This window comes from Bidens hawaiensis, unplaced genomic scaffold (assembly GCF_021521415.1).
Source record: "Bidens hawaiensis isolate Kalapana, Puna unplaced genomic scaffold, B.hawaiensis_p1.1 tig00017939_1, whole genome shotgun sequence".
NCBI classification, from domain to species: Eukaryota; Viridiplantae; Streptophyta; class Magnoliopsida; order Asterales; family Asteraceae; genus Bidens; species Bidens hawaiensis.
The window spans coordinates 329,818-343,875 of record NW_027492705.1 but is presented as its reverse complement, the minus strand read 5'-3'; the positions used below and the strand labels follow the sequence as shown (position 1 = coordinate 343,875).

Sequence of the window (14,058 nt, the reverse complement as noted above, 5' to 3'; positions counted from 1 at the left end):
GGCCCTTGCATATGATACCCATCACAAAAAAATATGTATCCGCCTCTGGTCTTGACATATATAGATGGTTTATACGACTATTCATTCGCATTTAGTTTTTTTTGTTAAATTATAAAATAATAATAATAAAAAAAAAGTGGAGTATTTGAAACTTTTTGGCTAAATAAAACTACTAGTTTCCTGGGATACGATTCCACCAAAACGACACTGTCTCACTCTAGCGGGAACACATCATCCTCTTTCCCGCCAAACCCCCATCGTCTTCTACCCCTCTCTTCACTCCTCACACAACACTCTTCATCCTCTCTCCGCACTCTCTCACAAAACAAAACGCAAAAACACACAAAACCAAAAATGTTGGAGCTTCGTTTGGTTCAAGGAAGCCTGTTGAAGAAGGTGATGGAGTCCATAAAGGACCTCGTCAACGACGCCAACTTCGACTGCTCGGCCACCGGCTTCTCACTGCAGGCCATGGACTCAAGCCACGTCGCCCTGGTCTCTCTTCTCCTCAGATCCGAAGGGTTCGAGCACTACCGGTGCGATCGGAACCTGTCCATGGGAATGAATCTGGGTAACATGGCCAAGATGCTGCGGTGCGCTGGAAATGATGATATTGTTACCATTAAGGCTGATGACGGCGGTGATTGCGTCACTTTCATGTTTGAAAGCCCTAGTAAGGATTTTGTTTTTTATTTGTAGATCTGAATTGTTAATGAGATTTTAGGGTTTATTAAATACAGTGTTCAATAAACCTTAGAATTTTGTGTCGGTTTTCGGTGGGTAAAAACCACCCAAAACCGAACAGAAAACCCAAACTCTTGTTTTTGAATTTTTAAAAATTGTTTGGTTATAACATTTGAGCTTGAATATTTTGGACCGAAAAAAATGTGTACTTTCAAAATATTAAATCTGGGCATAATTTATCTTGTTAATTAAAATAATTAGTTGATTATTATACATTTTGGCCAAAATATTTAAGTTAACATGTATATTAAGTTCATATAATAAATTAATTAAGGTGAAAATTAAAAAAAAGTGATAATGTCGAAATTTGGTTCGGTTTTAGTTTTTCCAGCTATTATTACATGCTAAATTAACATTGAATTGTAAGTTCTGCTTTTATAAAAACATGAAACCAATTTGTTGTTGTTTTTTTTTTGTTTCGGAACAGTTTTTTTGTTTTCATACGCACCTGTAGCCTTAACATGTTAAATGTTTGCTTGAAATAGCTTCTATTGTTGATGTAAAATTAGAAGCACAATTGGGTTTATTTCATGATAGGTTGTGTGATTTTATCCTATGTGTAATCTGTTATAAGCATGCTCTGGATCTAGTTTAGAATATTAATGTATTTGCGTTTATTGAGTGAATTACTTGAAATGGTACAGATCAAGACAAGATCTCTGACTTTGAGATGAAGCTGATGGACATTGACAGTGAGCATTTAGGCATTCCAGAAGCAGAATATGAAGCCATTGTTAGAATGCCATCAACTGAGTTTGCAAGAATCTGCAAAGACCTTAGCTCTATCGGAGACACCGGTACTGTTTCATGCTTTCATTCACTATACATTCTTATAATCACTTGCCAAAGTTTAACTAAATCCTAATATTTTAATGTGTAGTTATGATTTCTGTTACAAAGGAAGGCATAAAGTTTTCCACCAAAGGTGACATTGGTACTGCAAATATTGTGTGCAGACAAAACACTTCTGTTGACAAGGTATTTGATATTCAATAATCATATGAAAATACAGAGGCAAAAGATTATATGAATTTTGACTATTGTTGCTGTACACTTTTGCAGCCCGAAGAAGCTACGATAATTGAAATGCAGACACCGGTTTCTTTGACATTTGCTTTGAGGTACATGAACTCTTTCACAAAGGCGACCCCATTGGCGAGCCAAGTGACAGTGAGTTTGTCTTCTGAACTGCCAGTTGTGGTGGAATACAAGATTGCAGAAATGGGTTACTTGCGGTTTTATTTAGCTCCAAAGATTGAAGAAGATGAGGAGATGGGTGGTCAGCAACCCGAGCCTGTGGAAACCAAGAAACAACCAGTAAAGAAGCCCAAAACCAATGGCGAGCCCAAACGAAGGGTCATGAAGATCGACCTTGATGATGAAGAAGAGGCTGAACTGAAGCCGAAGGTTGAAAGCGACACGAATGGTGGAGCGGATGGTTATGTTGAAGTTATTGGGTCTAAGCCCGGGAATGGGATTGTGAAGCCTAAGGTGGAGATTGATGGTGACGGTGATGAGGTTATGGATGTGAAGCCTAAGATAGAGACAGAAACAAATGGTGAAGCTCAAGTAATGGATGAAGAGTAGAATTTGTTTGTTTATAATCTTTGATGATGGGGGTTAATTTTCTTGTGCTAGAAGTGAAAGCAAATTTGTAAACCCTACTCTAGTAATTGGTTTCTTTAACTTGATGTTAGTTTTTGGTTGAATTTTGTTTGTTTTTTCTATATTTTTTTTATTGTGTTTTAGCTACTAAATTTGATGGGGGTTAAAATTGCTTTTTTTTTAATCTAAAAATATACTTGATTAATATAAGTAGTTATAGAAATTTATGTATCAATGCTACTAAAAGGATGTTGAAGTATTGAACAAGGGATGGTGGTTAGAGCAAAGAGTAAAAAAGAGTAAAGATGATGCACAAGGGTCATTGCTCATAAAGTCATAGGCGTGTAAACAAGTTACTTTTGTTAAGATGGTATTTGAGATCAAATCGGCGTCATAAGAGTTAAATAAAAGAGCAAGAGGCTTGGATTGAGAGAGGTGGTGTAGATTCAATTTCGTTAACTTCTCATTATAATGGGTCGTCGTTTGTCTCTGTTGTATTGTTCTTATAGTTTTTTCTTTTTTAGTTTTTTTCCTTTGTTTGGTGGTGGTCTCTTGTAAGTGGTTTTTAAGGTATTCTAATATATTTGGATTTTCAAGAAAAAAAAAAGTAAACAAGTTACTTTGAGTTGTACAAGTAAAGCTTGAGCATGACTGGTGAGCGCTTTTCCAAGTTAAGATTGGGTCGTATAAAAGAGTCAAACCAAACTCGATCTTGACTAGGCTTGAACTTAATTTGATTAACTTACTGGAGTCAAGAGCTTTGAGCTCAACTCGTCTTAAGCTTTATTTCTAAAACTAGCAGGCTTGAACTTAATTTGATTAACTTACTGGAGTTAAGAGCTTTGAGCTCAACTCGTCTTAAGCTTTATTTCTAAAACTAGCTTTGTTTGTGAGTAGTTTTTCAAGATTGGTCTTAGCCTTGTTTGTGATTTACAAAATATTTTATAACTTTTTTGTATTATTGTTTATATATTTTTATGTATGCCATATTTAGTGAGTTTTGACATGATATAAATAAAAGACTCATTCAGGTTTGTCAATCAACTTGAACTTAATAAATGAAGCTCGAGCTCTAACTCGTTTATTAAACAAGCATATTTTTATGCTCGAGTTTGTTTAAGCACAATTTGGTTCAAACTTTTAGCGAGTCGATCTCAAATAGTACAAGAGTGCCTGGCTTGTTTACCCCTAAGCTTTGCTTCTTTCTTGTTTATAAACACCTTATTTATACATATCTTAAATATACATAAACAAAGCCTTTAAAGCTCTCTCGTTGTTTCCAACATTCTCTCAGACCATCAGATTGCTTTATTTGTAAATGAAAGATTCTCATGCATTTAACCCGAATTCATGTGTATGAGTCTCACCAAACCCAGATAGCCTTTAAACGGGTTATAACATTTCATTAAATTAACTATCACCAAATATATTTGATATGAAAATCCTATAAAATAGGGATATACTAAAAATTAATATTTGATTTTTTTTAAAAAAATATTATTTATAATTAAGAAATAATTTATTGTAAAAAAAATAAGCGGGTCATAGGTTTTACCTAACCCAAATAACTTTTTAATCGGGTCATAACATCTCATTTATTTATAAAACACTTTCATTATAAAATTAAAATCCAAAAAAAAATATAGATATTAGAAACGAATAATGTAAAATAACCCCGTAATAAGGGGGGATAAAATCTAGCAAGTAAATAAAATACATGTTATTTAGTTAAGTTTTGCACAATCATATATATAATAGTTTTTATTATGTAATATATAACTATTACATTAATAATAATTCTCATATTTATATAAATAACTTAATCGTTTAGACTCACAAACATAGTAAGCTGAGTATGTAAAACACAAACTCAAGATCGAGCTTCGTATAGCTAAGTGAGCCACAACAAAGCCTGAGCTCAGACTTATGACACACGAGCAGTTCGGCTTAAAATGCAGGAGCAGTTCGACTAAAGATGCAGTAACAGTTACAAGAACAAGAAACAGAACAACGAACAACCGACCGAAGTTTTGAATAAATAATCTGTAAGAAGTTTAAACATAAAATACTTTCTAAGGGTATTAAATCTACAATCCTTAACTAACATCTCTAAACACATATCAAACTAATGGCTTATTTTTCGTATTCCTGTTACATGTGTGAAACTTCACAATCCTCAACCTAAACGCATTTAAAAATACCAAAAAAAGAAAACCTCAAGAGACCAACACATATGATCTAACCTTCTAAATAAGATTATAATGCTCATTTGTTGCAACGCTTTTTCGCTTCACTATAAAGAACAACCCCGATCACTGTCAACGTGTATCCCGCCATCCCCGTTACAGAAACCGGATTTCTAAATATTAATATTGAAACAACCACTGCAACCGCCCCCTTTGCATTTCCCAGCACCTGAAAATCCCAGTAAAAAAATAGGAATATTTTTACTTCAAATTTATAGTTTCCTATTATCTATATATTTTACCTTAACATGTATGCAATAATATCCACTATCCAGTCACAAAAACAAAACAGTGTTCTGAACTACTCCCTATAGACTATAATGAGCATGATAACAAAATTTACACGGATGAACCCTGTGGTTTGGTCCAAAATTGAATTTCTTAAGTTTAAAAGCTACTGATTTAGTCTCCACAGGCCTAGTTTGCTTTCATAAATAGTCCCTCTCGCAAGTGTAACTTTGAAAAAGGTAAAAAGGTAACCTTACGTCCTTACCTCATCCAGGGACCGTTTATGAAAGAAAATTAGATGGATGGGAACCAAATCCGTAACTTTTAAACTTCAGGGACAAAATCCAAAAATTTGACCAAACCATACACGCAATTTACTCAAAATTTTAAAGATGAACCCATTTTTATACCCCCCCCCCCACTTGACCCGACCCGCCAGTTTTGCTAGACTTAATAAAAAGATGAACAAACAAGCGTACCTGAAGAGTAAGAGCGCTGGTGTGTTTAGTGACCAAAAAATTGGTCAAATTGACAAAATACGCGAGTGCAGAGTTGAAAAGCAATAACCAAACAATCCCAAAATCTTGTCTTGCAAGTGCAATTGTTATGCCAACAACATTTTCTTCCATGTATAATGTTGCAGGAAGCAAAAGCACAACAGCAATTGGAGCCATGTACAGAAGCAGATTCATAGAGTTCAACTTTTCCCTTTAAAAAAACAACATATTATTTTATTTATACAAATAATAAAAATCCTAAAAAATGAAATTTATAAGTATAATAATTTATATACCCTTCAGATGATAGCAATATCCCTTGAACCACAGTTTTTAGAGCCCTTGCAGCAGTGGCACCAATACACATTATAAACCCGAACAGATGAAAACTTGGCTCGCCCTGATAACAAATTAATACCAAATGCAAATAATCAGAATCAAATCTTTCATAAATACGCCCATAAAATTCCGGGTTGACACTATAATGTTTAAACATGCATTATTTGTATAAAGCTAGGGGTGCAAACGAGGCGAGTCATTTGCAAGCTACTCGAGATCGAATCGATAAAAATCCCGAAACAAAGCGATCGTTTAGGCTTGTTGAGCCTTAACGAGCTTAGTGTACTTTTAAGTTCCAACTCTTTTGGACTACTATGTATCAATTTCCAGCCGAGCTCGAGTCAAGATTTGGCTCGTTTAAGGTAATGCACACGAGATTTAGCTTAGGCTCATTAAGATTTTCCCAAAAATATATGAAAAAAAAATTAAAAATGTCATAAATTCATTAATAAACAAGCCGATCGAGCCAAGATCAAGCTTTAAAAAACGACTAACGAGCCGAGCTCAAGATTTAGAAAAGGAAACTCCAAACAAGCGGAGATTGAGTTCAAGCTCTCGTAAGCCAAAAATAGCCAAGCTTGAGCCTAGTCAAGCTCAGACTTAGCTTGGTTCGTTTTCACCCATATATAAAGCATTACCATTTTCCAATCACAAAATAGGTAATTCCAAAAAATCTTTATTTACAAATCCAAAACCAATAAATCTAAAATATTTAACAAACCAATCAACGCGTTTAAAATTAAGGTTTATACTCTATACACACAATTGGTTAGCAAAACAGAACACAATCTCCAATTAATTACACAAAATTCAGTCTGCATAGTTTTCCTAAACATAACATAAGTTCACAATCACCATAAATTAAAACACAATAACTCAATTAGGGCTTCATAAATTAGCAATTAATAATAATAATAATAATAATAATAATAATATCTTAAAAAATGTTATAAATTATTTAATAAGTAATAAACGAGCCGACCCCGAGCCAAGCTGTAGCTTGAAAAAATGACTAATGAGCCGAGATCATGCTTTAGAAAAAGAGCTTTAAACAAGCCGAAATTGAGTTTGAGCTCTCGTAAGTCAAAACGAGCCTCGAGCTTTAGAAAAAGAGTTCCAAATGAGCGGAAATTGAGGTCAAGCTCTGAGCTTGAGCCTACTTGCTTTTGGACTTAGCTCGGCTCGTTTACACCCATATTAATATAAAGCATTACCAATCACAAAATAGGTGATTCCAAATAATCTTTATTCACATAAATCCAAAAGCAATAAATCAAATCTAAAATATTTAACAAACTAATCAAGGTTTTAAAATTCAGGGTTTGTCAGCAAAATTGAACATAAACTTCAATTAATTAAATAAAATTAAAACACAATTACTCAATTAGGGCTTCATAAATTATCAATTAATAATTAAACCCTTACCCCACTAGCAATAATAACACCAGTAACCACCGGAATGAGCGTAACATACACCAGCCACGCCTCCTTCTTCAACGTAATCAAATACGCAAACACGGCAGTAAAAAACGGCGTCGTAGCACCAATGGCCTGATTAAACGAGACAGGCAAGTACCTAAGCGAGATATTACCACTGACAACGGAGGCACAGAATATGAAGCTCAAAGCAGAGATCTTGAAGAACTGGACACGGGATCTGATGGTCTGCATGGGGACCATCCGGAGCCAGGCGATGGCGATGTAACTGAGCAAGGCGCAGGCGGTCATGTGGCACATGGTCAAGAAGATCGGGTACTTGAACCCGTAGTTGGTGAGGAGGTACTTGTTTAGTAATAAGACCCCAATGTTGGATGAGTACCATGAGGTTACCAGTCCGATTGTGAAGAACCGGGTCGTGGGTTGGGGTTTTGTGGCGGACATTGGATCCGAATTGAAGACCGGCGGCGATTATGATTGGTCGATCGGGTCTTGTTATTTGTTTGTAGGGAAGGAAGAATGAGAGGGGTTTGAGATTTGGAATTTATATGATACAAGAAGAATTGTATACTACTTTTCTTATTTGACTTTTCAAACATCATTTTATATTTTATTTGATTTTCTATAATATTAATATATCTTCACTAAAAAAAATAAGAATAGCGACATGGGAAACATATCGTAGTCCTTTCGGGAGTGATTTCTCATGTCATATTAGTTTCTCTTTTGCTTTCTATTTTTGTTTATGGATGTGAATTTATAACATGATACGAAAACCAAACACGAAATTCGTGAGTTTGAGTTTGATATAAACATGTTCGGGTTTTCGTGCACTACACGATTTTCAGGTTTAGGGCGGGTTCATGTTCGTGACAGATTTTCGAGTTCGGGTCGGGTTAGACCAACGAAGACGGTCCTATTTAACAACCCACACCATCTGAATCTTTCACCCTTGATTCTTCACCCTACATCACCATCTCTCACCTTCTTAGTCCATCTCTTCCTCGTGACATCCCGCTCCTAACCATCCTGACTCTACTGCCCCTCATCCTAGCATAACGACTAGAACAAGAAAAATCAATGTTGTTGCTTTTTTTTTTATCAATATGTGTGTGTGTAACGATTTTTGAAAGCGTTTGATGCATTATGTGTATAATTTTGCTAAGTTATAAAAGTATTATTAGTGGAAAATATGTTGCCTAATTAAAAGTATATGGTGTGTAATTATAAACACGTGTGCATAATATGTCTTGCTTCATTTTATCAATTTGTACCAAAACAACCCTCTCTTCCTAAATTTTATGGATTAGTTAATTAATTAAGTTTATAAAGATTAAATTATCAATGTCATCATCTATTACATTATTTTATAATTAAAAATTCATACAATGATAATATGTGCAGAAATTAAATGTAGACAATATTGGCCTTTAACTTGATATAGGCATTACATTACTCATTTCCTATTTCATCCACTATAATTCCACTTAACCTAAAGAAAATTGTTTAACATTACTCTAACATCTCTCAATTTAATTTAAAAACAATTCTTAAATTATTACGTGTAAGACACGAGTATTGAGGATTTTATAACCCGCCAACATTTTGATCAACCCACCTTTAATGACCTTTAACCCATAGTGTCCCTAGGGCTGTAAGCGAACTGGACGTCCGACAGACGTGCGGTTGTCTATTCGGCAAGAAGTTCGTTTATGTTCGTCCGTTTGATAAACGAACCGGACATGGACAAAAATAATTCGTTTGGTAAGCTTAACGGTCGCACACGAACAAGGGCCAAGTCCGTTCGATAGTGTTCGAGAACGTCAGGTAACGTTCGTCCGATTACGTCCGTACTGTCCGTCCGGTATCTTTAGTGTTTAGATCTATCTAGTCTTATGATTTAATTGTGAAATTTCTAGGGTTATTAATCACACTTTTGTATTATTACACATGTATGATGTCTCTTATATTATAGTGATCCACTTTATGTTAATAAATTAAGTATTAAGTATATTTGAATGTCATATGATGTAATTCCAAATTTGTAGGTGAAGTTATTTAGATTAATGTTTGGTATTAATATTTAACCGTTTATATTTGTCCATTAGTTTTCGTTGTCTATTAATGTGCACATGTTCGTTTGCGCATTAATGTCCATTAGTGTCTGTTTGCCCGTTAACGTCCGTTTACAATATTAATTGACGGACACAGACAAACCGTGAGAGAGAGAGAGGAGCACCATTTCGGCATTGAGTTTGTATTGATTATGATGTTAATCTTTCTCTCGTATATACACCCTATATGAAACCATTTATTAGTTAATTAAGGGTAATATGACTTATCAACAATTATCAAACTAATATATAATAAAAACTAATATATAATAAAGTCTAATTAATATTTTGATATGTCATTATATAAATGATTATAATAACTATATATAAATAAATACATATTATTATGTTTATTCTTACAACCCGCTGATAAACACATAAACATAGCACTATTCGAACGACAAAAATCATAAACAAAAAACTATATAAACAGAAAAACTAACAATTATTTTTTGAGTAGAATCATGCATGCACATTGTACGTAATCTTTCAAAGAGTATCAAGAGAGTCCCAACATAAAGCAAGTTCTTGTGTTCTAGGGATTGCTTTTATGATTTTTTTTTGTTTCTTAGCCATCAAATCTTCCTAGACTTATGTTTCCTGAGTGATGGAAGATGAAGCCATTGATGCTACCCATTATCGGCCGACCCCTATAAAAAAGTATTTAGTGTTGTTATATTGTTGAAATCCTAACTGACCTTTGTAAAATTTTGACACAAACCCCTATAGATTTCGTAATTCGATGGGTGATAAAAAAATAGAAGAAAGAAGTATAAATTCTCCCTCCAGTGTGCTGCCTTTTCACTGTTAAAAATGGTGTTGCAGTTGTTTGAATGATGAAGAAGAAAAAGACATATGTGCCATATTTCTTTTTAACTTGGGCTTTTAAATAGACTTTGTGGGTTGTAGCACAGTTAAGAAAACCTACATCTTTTCAAACTTAAAATAAATTATATAAGAAAATCTATAACGAATATGTGTCGATAGTTTATTTATTTATTTACATATTAATTTGTTCAATTACTATTAAAACATATAAATTGTTATGGTTTTTCACTTTTTAATTAATTTCACTTATCGAAATTTCTATTTATTTTTTTATAACATACTTCGTTAAAATAACCTTAAAAACCAAATATTGATCGAAATAAATGTCTAGTCTAGAGTTATTAATTTAAAATTGGTCAAGTGGTTATACATCAATCAGAAAAATATATATTTTATATACATAGGTTGGTATCATTTAAGAACTCTAAAAAAATTAAGAACTCTTAGGAACTATAAACAACCAAACGTTTTTTTAATTTTTTTATGTATTAACATTATTTAATAGTAGTTTTATCATATTTTATATAAAAAGTTTTGATTACATATGTTAATCACAAGTTTGCATATGTGTAAAATTTATAACTAATAAATTTACATAGGTGTAAAAAAAAGTATAGATATGTATAAAAACTAATTTTCAAAAATGTAATTGTAAATTTAGATATAGAAAAAATGATAAAACTACACTCAATTAACATTGACATACAAATTTTTTTATAAAAAACGTTAGTTTTCAAGGGTTCTTTCAAGTCCTTAAATAATTTAACAGTTCTATAATGATACTCATACTTATATACATTTATGTGAGTAGGAATTATATATATATATGACCTGGCCCGACCAGAATGGTTGAACCGGGTGGGAAAAAAATAATGATATAACCTGATCCGAACAGCTAAATCCGAATGATTTTTTTTATATCTAACTGAGTAATGGTCCAAAAAATTTCCGACCCCTAGAAAAAAGTGTATCGGGTCCGCCACTGTTAACTAGTAACTGCTTTGTTTTTTATGATTTTGGCTTTGCTCATTGATAAATCTACTATATGTTAGTAGTATGCTCATTTCAGCCAAGCTAACATTAGTTCTTTTCTTTTATTAATAATTGGAAAATTGGTTTTTATTGGTCTCAGCTATTGCCTTTTGATCATTCCCGGTCCCAACTAATGAATTGATCACTGATTGTCCCAACTTTTAATGTATTTGTTCCTAACGGTCCGCGGCTAACAGAATCCTAACGTCGTTAGTTTCATGCTGTCAGAAAAACGTTTTTGGCCGGGAAAGTCAATTTTTTTGACGAAAAACATCACCTGAACACCGCCACCACCACCAATTGACTCACCGCCAACCAACCACCATCAACTAAGCACCATAAACTGATTCCGACGATGGTTCTAGATTTCCGGCGATCTCAATAATTGAGATTTTTACTAGAAAAATGTTCATAAATGTACGATACAAAGTTACCCTGATGTTTGAGACAAAATTGTTGATTTTTTAGGAAAAAATGTGTGTTTTCCGGCCAAAAAAGTTTTTCCAGCGACCTGAAACTAACAACGTTAGAATTCTGTTAGTCGCGGACCATTAGGAACATATACGTTAAAATTTGGGACCGTCATCAGCCAATTCGTTAGGTGGGACCGACAGTGACCAAAGACGATAGTTAAGACCAATAAAAACCAATTTTCCTTAATAATTTCATATATAAACAGTATTATCATCAATAACACTATCGTGCCCCTTTTTATTTGTTATTCCCGTTGGGAGTGTCTCGGAGTAAAACTTTCCGCACTCACAAAACAGCCTAAATATGAAATATGAATAAAATGTAGCATTCCCATGAAGGTCCCCACGACAGTAGATGTTTTGTACGTTTAACATCCACGGTCCACCCTTTATCATTCGTCGAATCTTCCTAGATTTATGTTCCCGGGATGATGGTAGATGGAGCCATTGATGATTGATCCATTATTGAGACTAACTTTTTTCGAACAGTATTACCGAGACAAGCTAGTGACATGTGTTTCCTTTGTTGTCATCTTGGTAACTATCAAGAAAAGAGGCTCTTGTGAATTTTTTGTCGGATCCACGTGAAGGAAGGTCTACTCTTCGACCAGCGGACATTCTTGTGTTCGGATGGGCGGAGGGGAAGCATGCTTGTGTGGACCTTACTGGGGTGTCCCCTCTTGTCGGGCTTAGGGACACCGGGTTTGTTGCTAGGCAGGCCCTGTTAAAGGCAGAAGAAGGAAAAATTGCTAAGCACGAGAAGGCGTGTGTGGAGAATCAATACGCCTTCATTCATTTTGCTTTTGACACATTTGGGTATCTTGCCCGCGTGTTGCTACGTTTCTAAAAAAAGTTCAGCGGGTCGTGCACAGTACTCATCGACGCCGAAGAACGATAATTTTGTTTTCAGTAGGATCGGTTTTGCCATTCAAAAGGGGTGGAGGCGCAGCTTGTTGCCCGCTTACCTGCCTCTTTATTGTAATTGGATCATTTTATTTTTAATATTAATAGATGAAAATTGTGATTAAAAAGAAAATTTAAGTGAATATGAAGAACTTGTAGAACAAAAAGAATATCAAAACTAATAAATATGAACTGGACACGAGAAACAGCATATACGAGAGTTTGTGTCTCGTATTTTAATTGTTTGTCATAAAAGAAAGTTAATTCGATAACTTTACTGAAATACGTAAAAAAATATTAAAATTTAGTAATCCAAAGTAATTATTTTTGCTGTCTAAACTAAAAGTTTACTCTATCTAAACCTTTAGTCATGTGTGTTTGTTTGTAAAACCATCAATCAAAATTATACTCAAATCTTTTTTGCATTTAAAAGAACACTTCATCACAAGACCCTTTACTTTCTTGTGCACATGCATGTTGGAACATATTTGTACCCTGTGCACGATACAGTTGACCATTACAATACATAATTTCTACGCAAATTTTGTTAGCCATACAAAACTAAAAATATGTTTTAGGATGATTAAAATTCAACATTATTTAAACTATTTGGGTTTTAGTTTATATTCGTAAATTATTAATACCTCTTTACTTTATAAACCTTTTATCATGATTTATCATATAGTTACTTTGATTTTTAATTAAAAAAAAGTCAAGCCCTAAAATAACTACTGATGTATAAACGAAATACAAATTGAAATGAAAAACGAAAAAAATATTACAGAAGATGGAGAAACAAAATTAGGGAAACGAATTACAATTCGTCCAAAAACTCAACTTCCTCTGTTCTTGAATGAATTCCGTCACTGAGAGTGACCGGGAAAGATATCACCCCTCGCGGGTGCATCACTTCCCCTTCAAATCCTGAGACAGGAGCATGGATTGGTTTTAACCTCTCTTTGTTTTCTTCGTCTAGTTGTTCAAAGCACTGTTCGTACATAACGTCAGATGTACTACCAGTGTCAAAGAAGACATACTGTGATCGGTAATGACCAAAGAGAGCAGTGACTATTAAAGGATTCTTGTTACACGGTCCACCCTTAATTCGCGGAAAAATTACAGGTTTATTCTTCAACTCCTCATCCAGGAATTCTCTCCTCTTTCCACCAACTTTATGCCCGCCTTGAATCATGTGGACATTTAGGTCTTTAACTTGCTTTTTGGACGGACCCTAATTGTCCCGCGCGGGAGCTTTATCAGTCCCCGGTTTTGCACCCTTGACCAAATGTTCAAGTTTTCCAGACTTCACACTTGCTTCAATTTCATTTTTCAAGGCCATACACTCGTTTGTGTTGTGCCCGATATCATTGTGAAATGAGCAGTGCTTTTTAGCATCAAGGAACGACCTCCTTGTGAGTGGTTGGGGTTTTCTGAAATTCACATTTTCGGTGGTGAGAATTTATGAGGGAGTTTTTGACAGCTGGATCCAACTGTTGGAAGACCGTGCTGGAGTACTCTGCTTATATTTGTTGCCAATCAAAGATCTGGCATCAAACTGCTTCGATGGTTATGCGGTCGGCTGAAGTCTCGACCAAATTATTCCCTTGGCCTG

At 34.3% G+C, this 14,058-nt stretch overlaps 2 protein-coding genes across 2 annotated transcripts; one reads left to right on the top strand and one right to left on the bottom strand.

The window, feature by feature from the left end:
• The first annotated feature begins 236 nt into the window (after positions 1-236).
• On the top strand, positions 237-2,466 carry LOC143554968 (proliferating cell nuclear antigen-like). Its single transcript, XM_077044614.1, has 4 exons — positions 237-673; positions 1,389-1,541; positions 1,625-1,722; positions 1,807-2,466. Exons 1-4 carry the CDS (start codon positions 355-357, stop codon positions 2,329-2,331), a joined length of 1,095 nt encoding a protein of 364 aa, XP_076900729.1. The 5' UTR covers positions 237-354; the 3' UTR covers positions 2,332-2,466.
• A 1,895-nt stretch (positions 2,467-4,361) lies between these two features.
• LOC143554975 (putative sugar phosphate/phosphate translocator At3g11320) lies at positions 4,362-7,550 on the bottom strand. Its single transcript, XM_077044620.1, has 4 exons — positions 7,085-7,550; positions 5,617-5,720; positions 5,303-5,531; positions 4,362-4,764 (listed from the first exon to the last, which is right to left on the bottom strand). Exons 1-4 carry the CDS (start codon positions 7,538-7,540, stop codon positions 4,615-4,617), a joined length of 939 nt encoding a protein of 312 aa, XP_076900735.1. The 5' UTR covers positions 7,541-7,550; the 3' UTR covers positions 4,362-4,614.
• Between the last annotated feature and the right edge of the window lie 6,508 nt (positions 7,551-14,058).

What these genes read in the sequence shown, in the direction of transcription:
- LOC143554968 (XM_077044614.1), top strand. Translation starts at nt 355, where the DNA reads ATGTTGGAGCTTCGTTTGGTTCAAGGAAGCCTGTTGAAGAAGGTGATG. An exon ending in TTTCATGTTTGAAAGCCCTA is followed by an intron (nt 674 to 1,388) that starts GTAAGGATTTTG and finishes GAAATGGTACAG; the next exon opens with ATCAAGACAAGATCTCTGAC. An exon ending in TAGCTCTATCGGAGACACCG is followed by an intron (nt 1,542 to 1,624) that starts GTACTGTTTCAT and finishes TTTAATGTGTAG; the next exon opens with TTATGATTTCTGTTACAAAG.
- LOC143554975 (XM_077044620.1), bottom strand. Translation starts at nt 7,540, where the DNA reads ATGTCCGCCACAAAACCCCAACCCACGACCCGGTTCTTCACAATCGGA. An exon ending in GTGTTATTATTGCTAGTGGG is followed by an intron (nt 5,721 to 7,084) that starts GTAAGGGTTTAA and finishes ATTTGTTATCAG; the next exon opens with GGCGAGCCAAGTTTTCATCT. An exon ending in ATATTGCTATCATCTGAAGG is followed by an intron (nt 5,532 to 5,616) that starts GTATATAAATTA and finishes GTTTTTTTAAAG; the next exon opens with GGAAAAGTTGAACTCTATGA.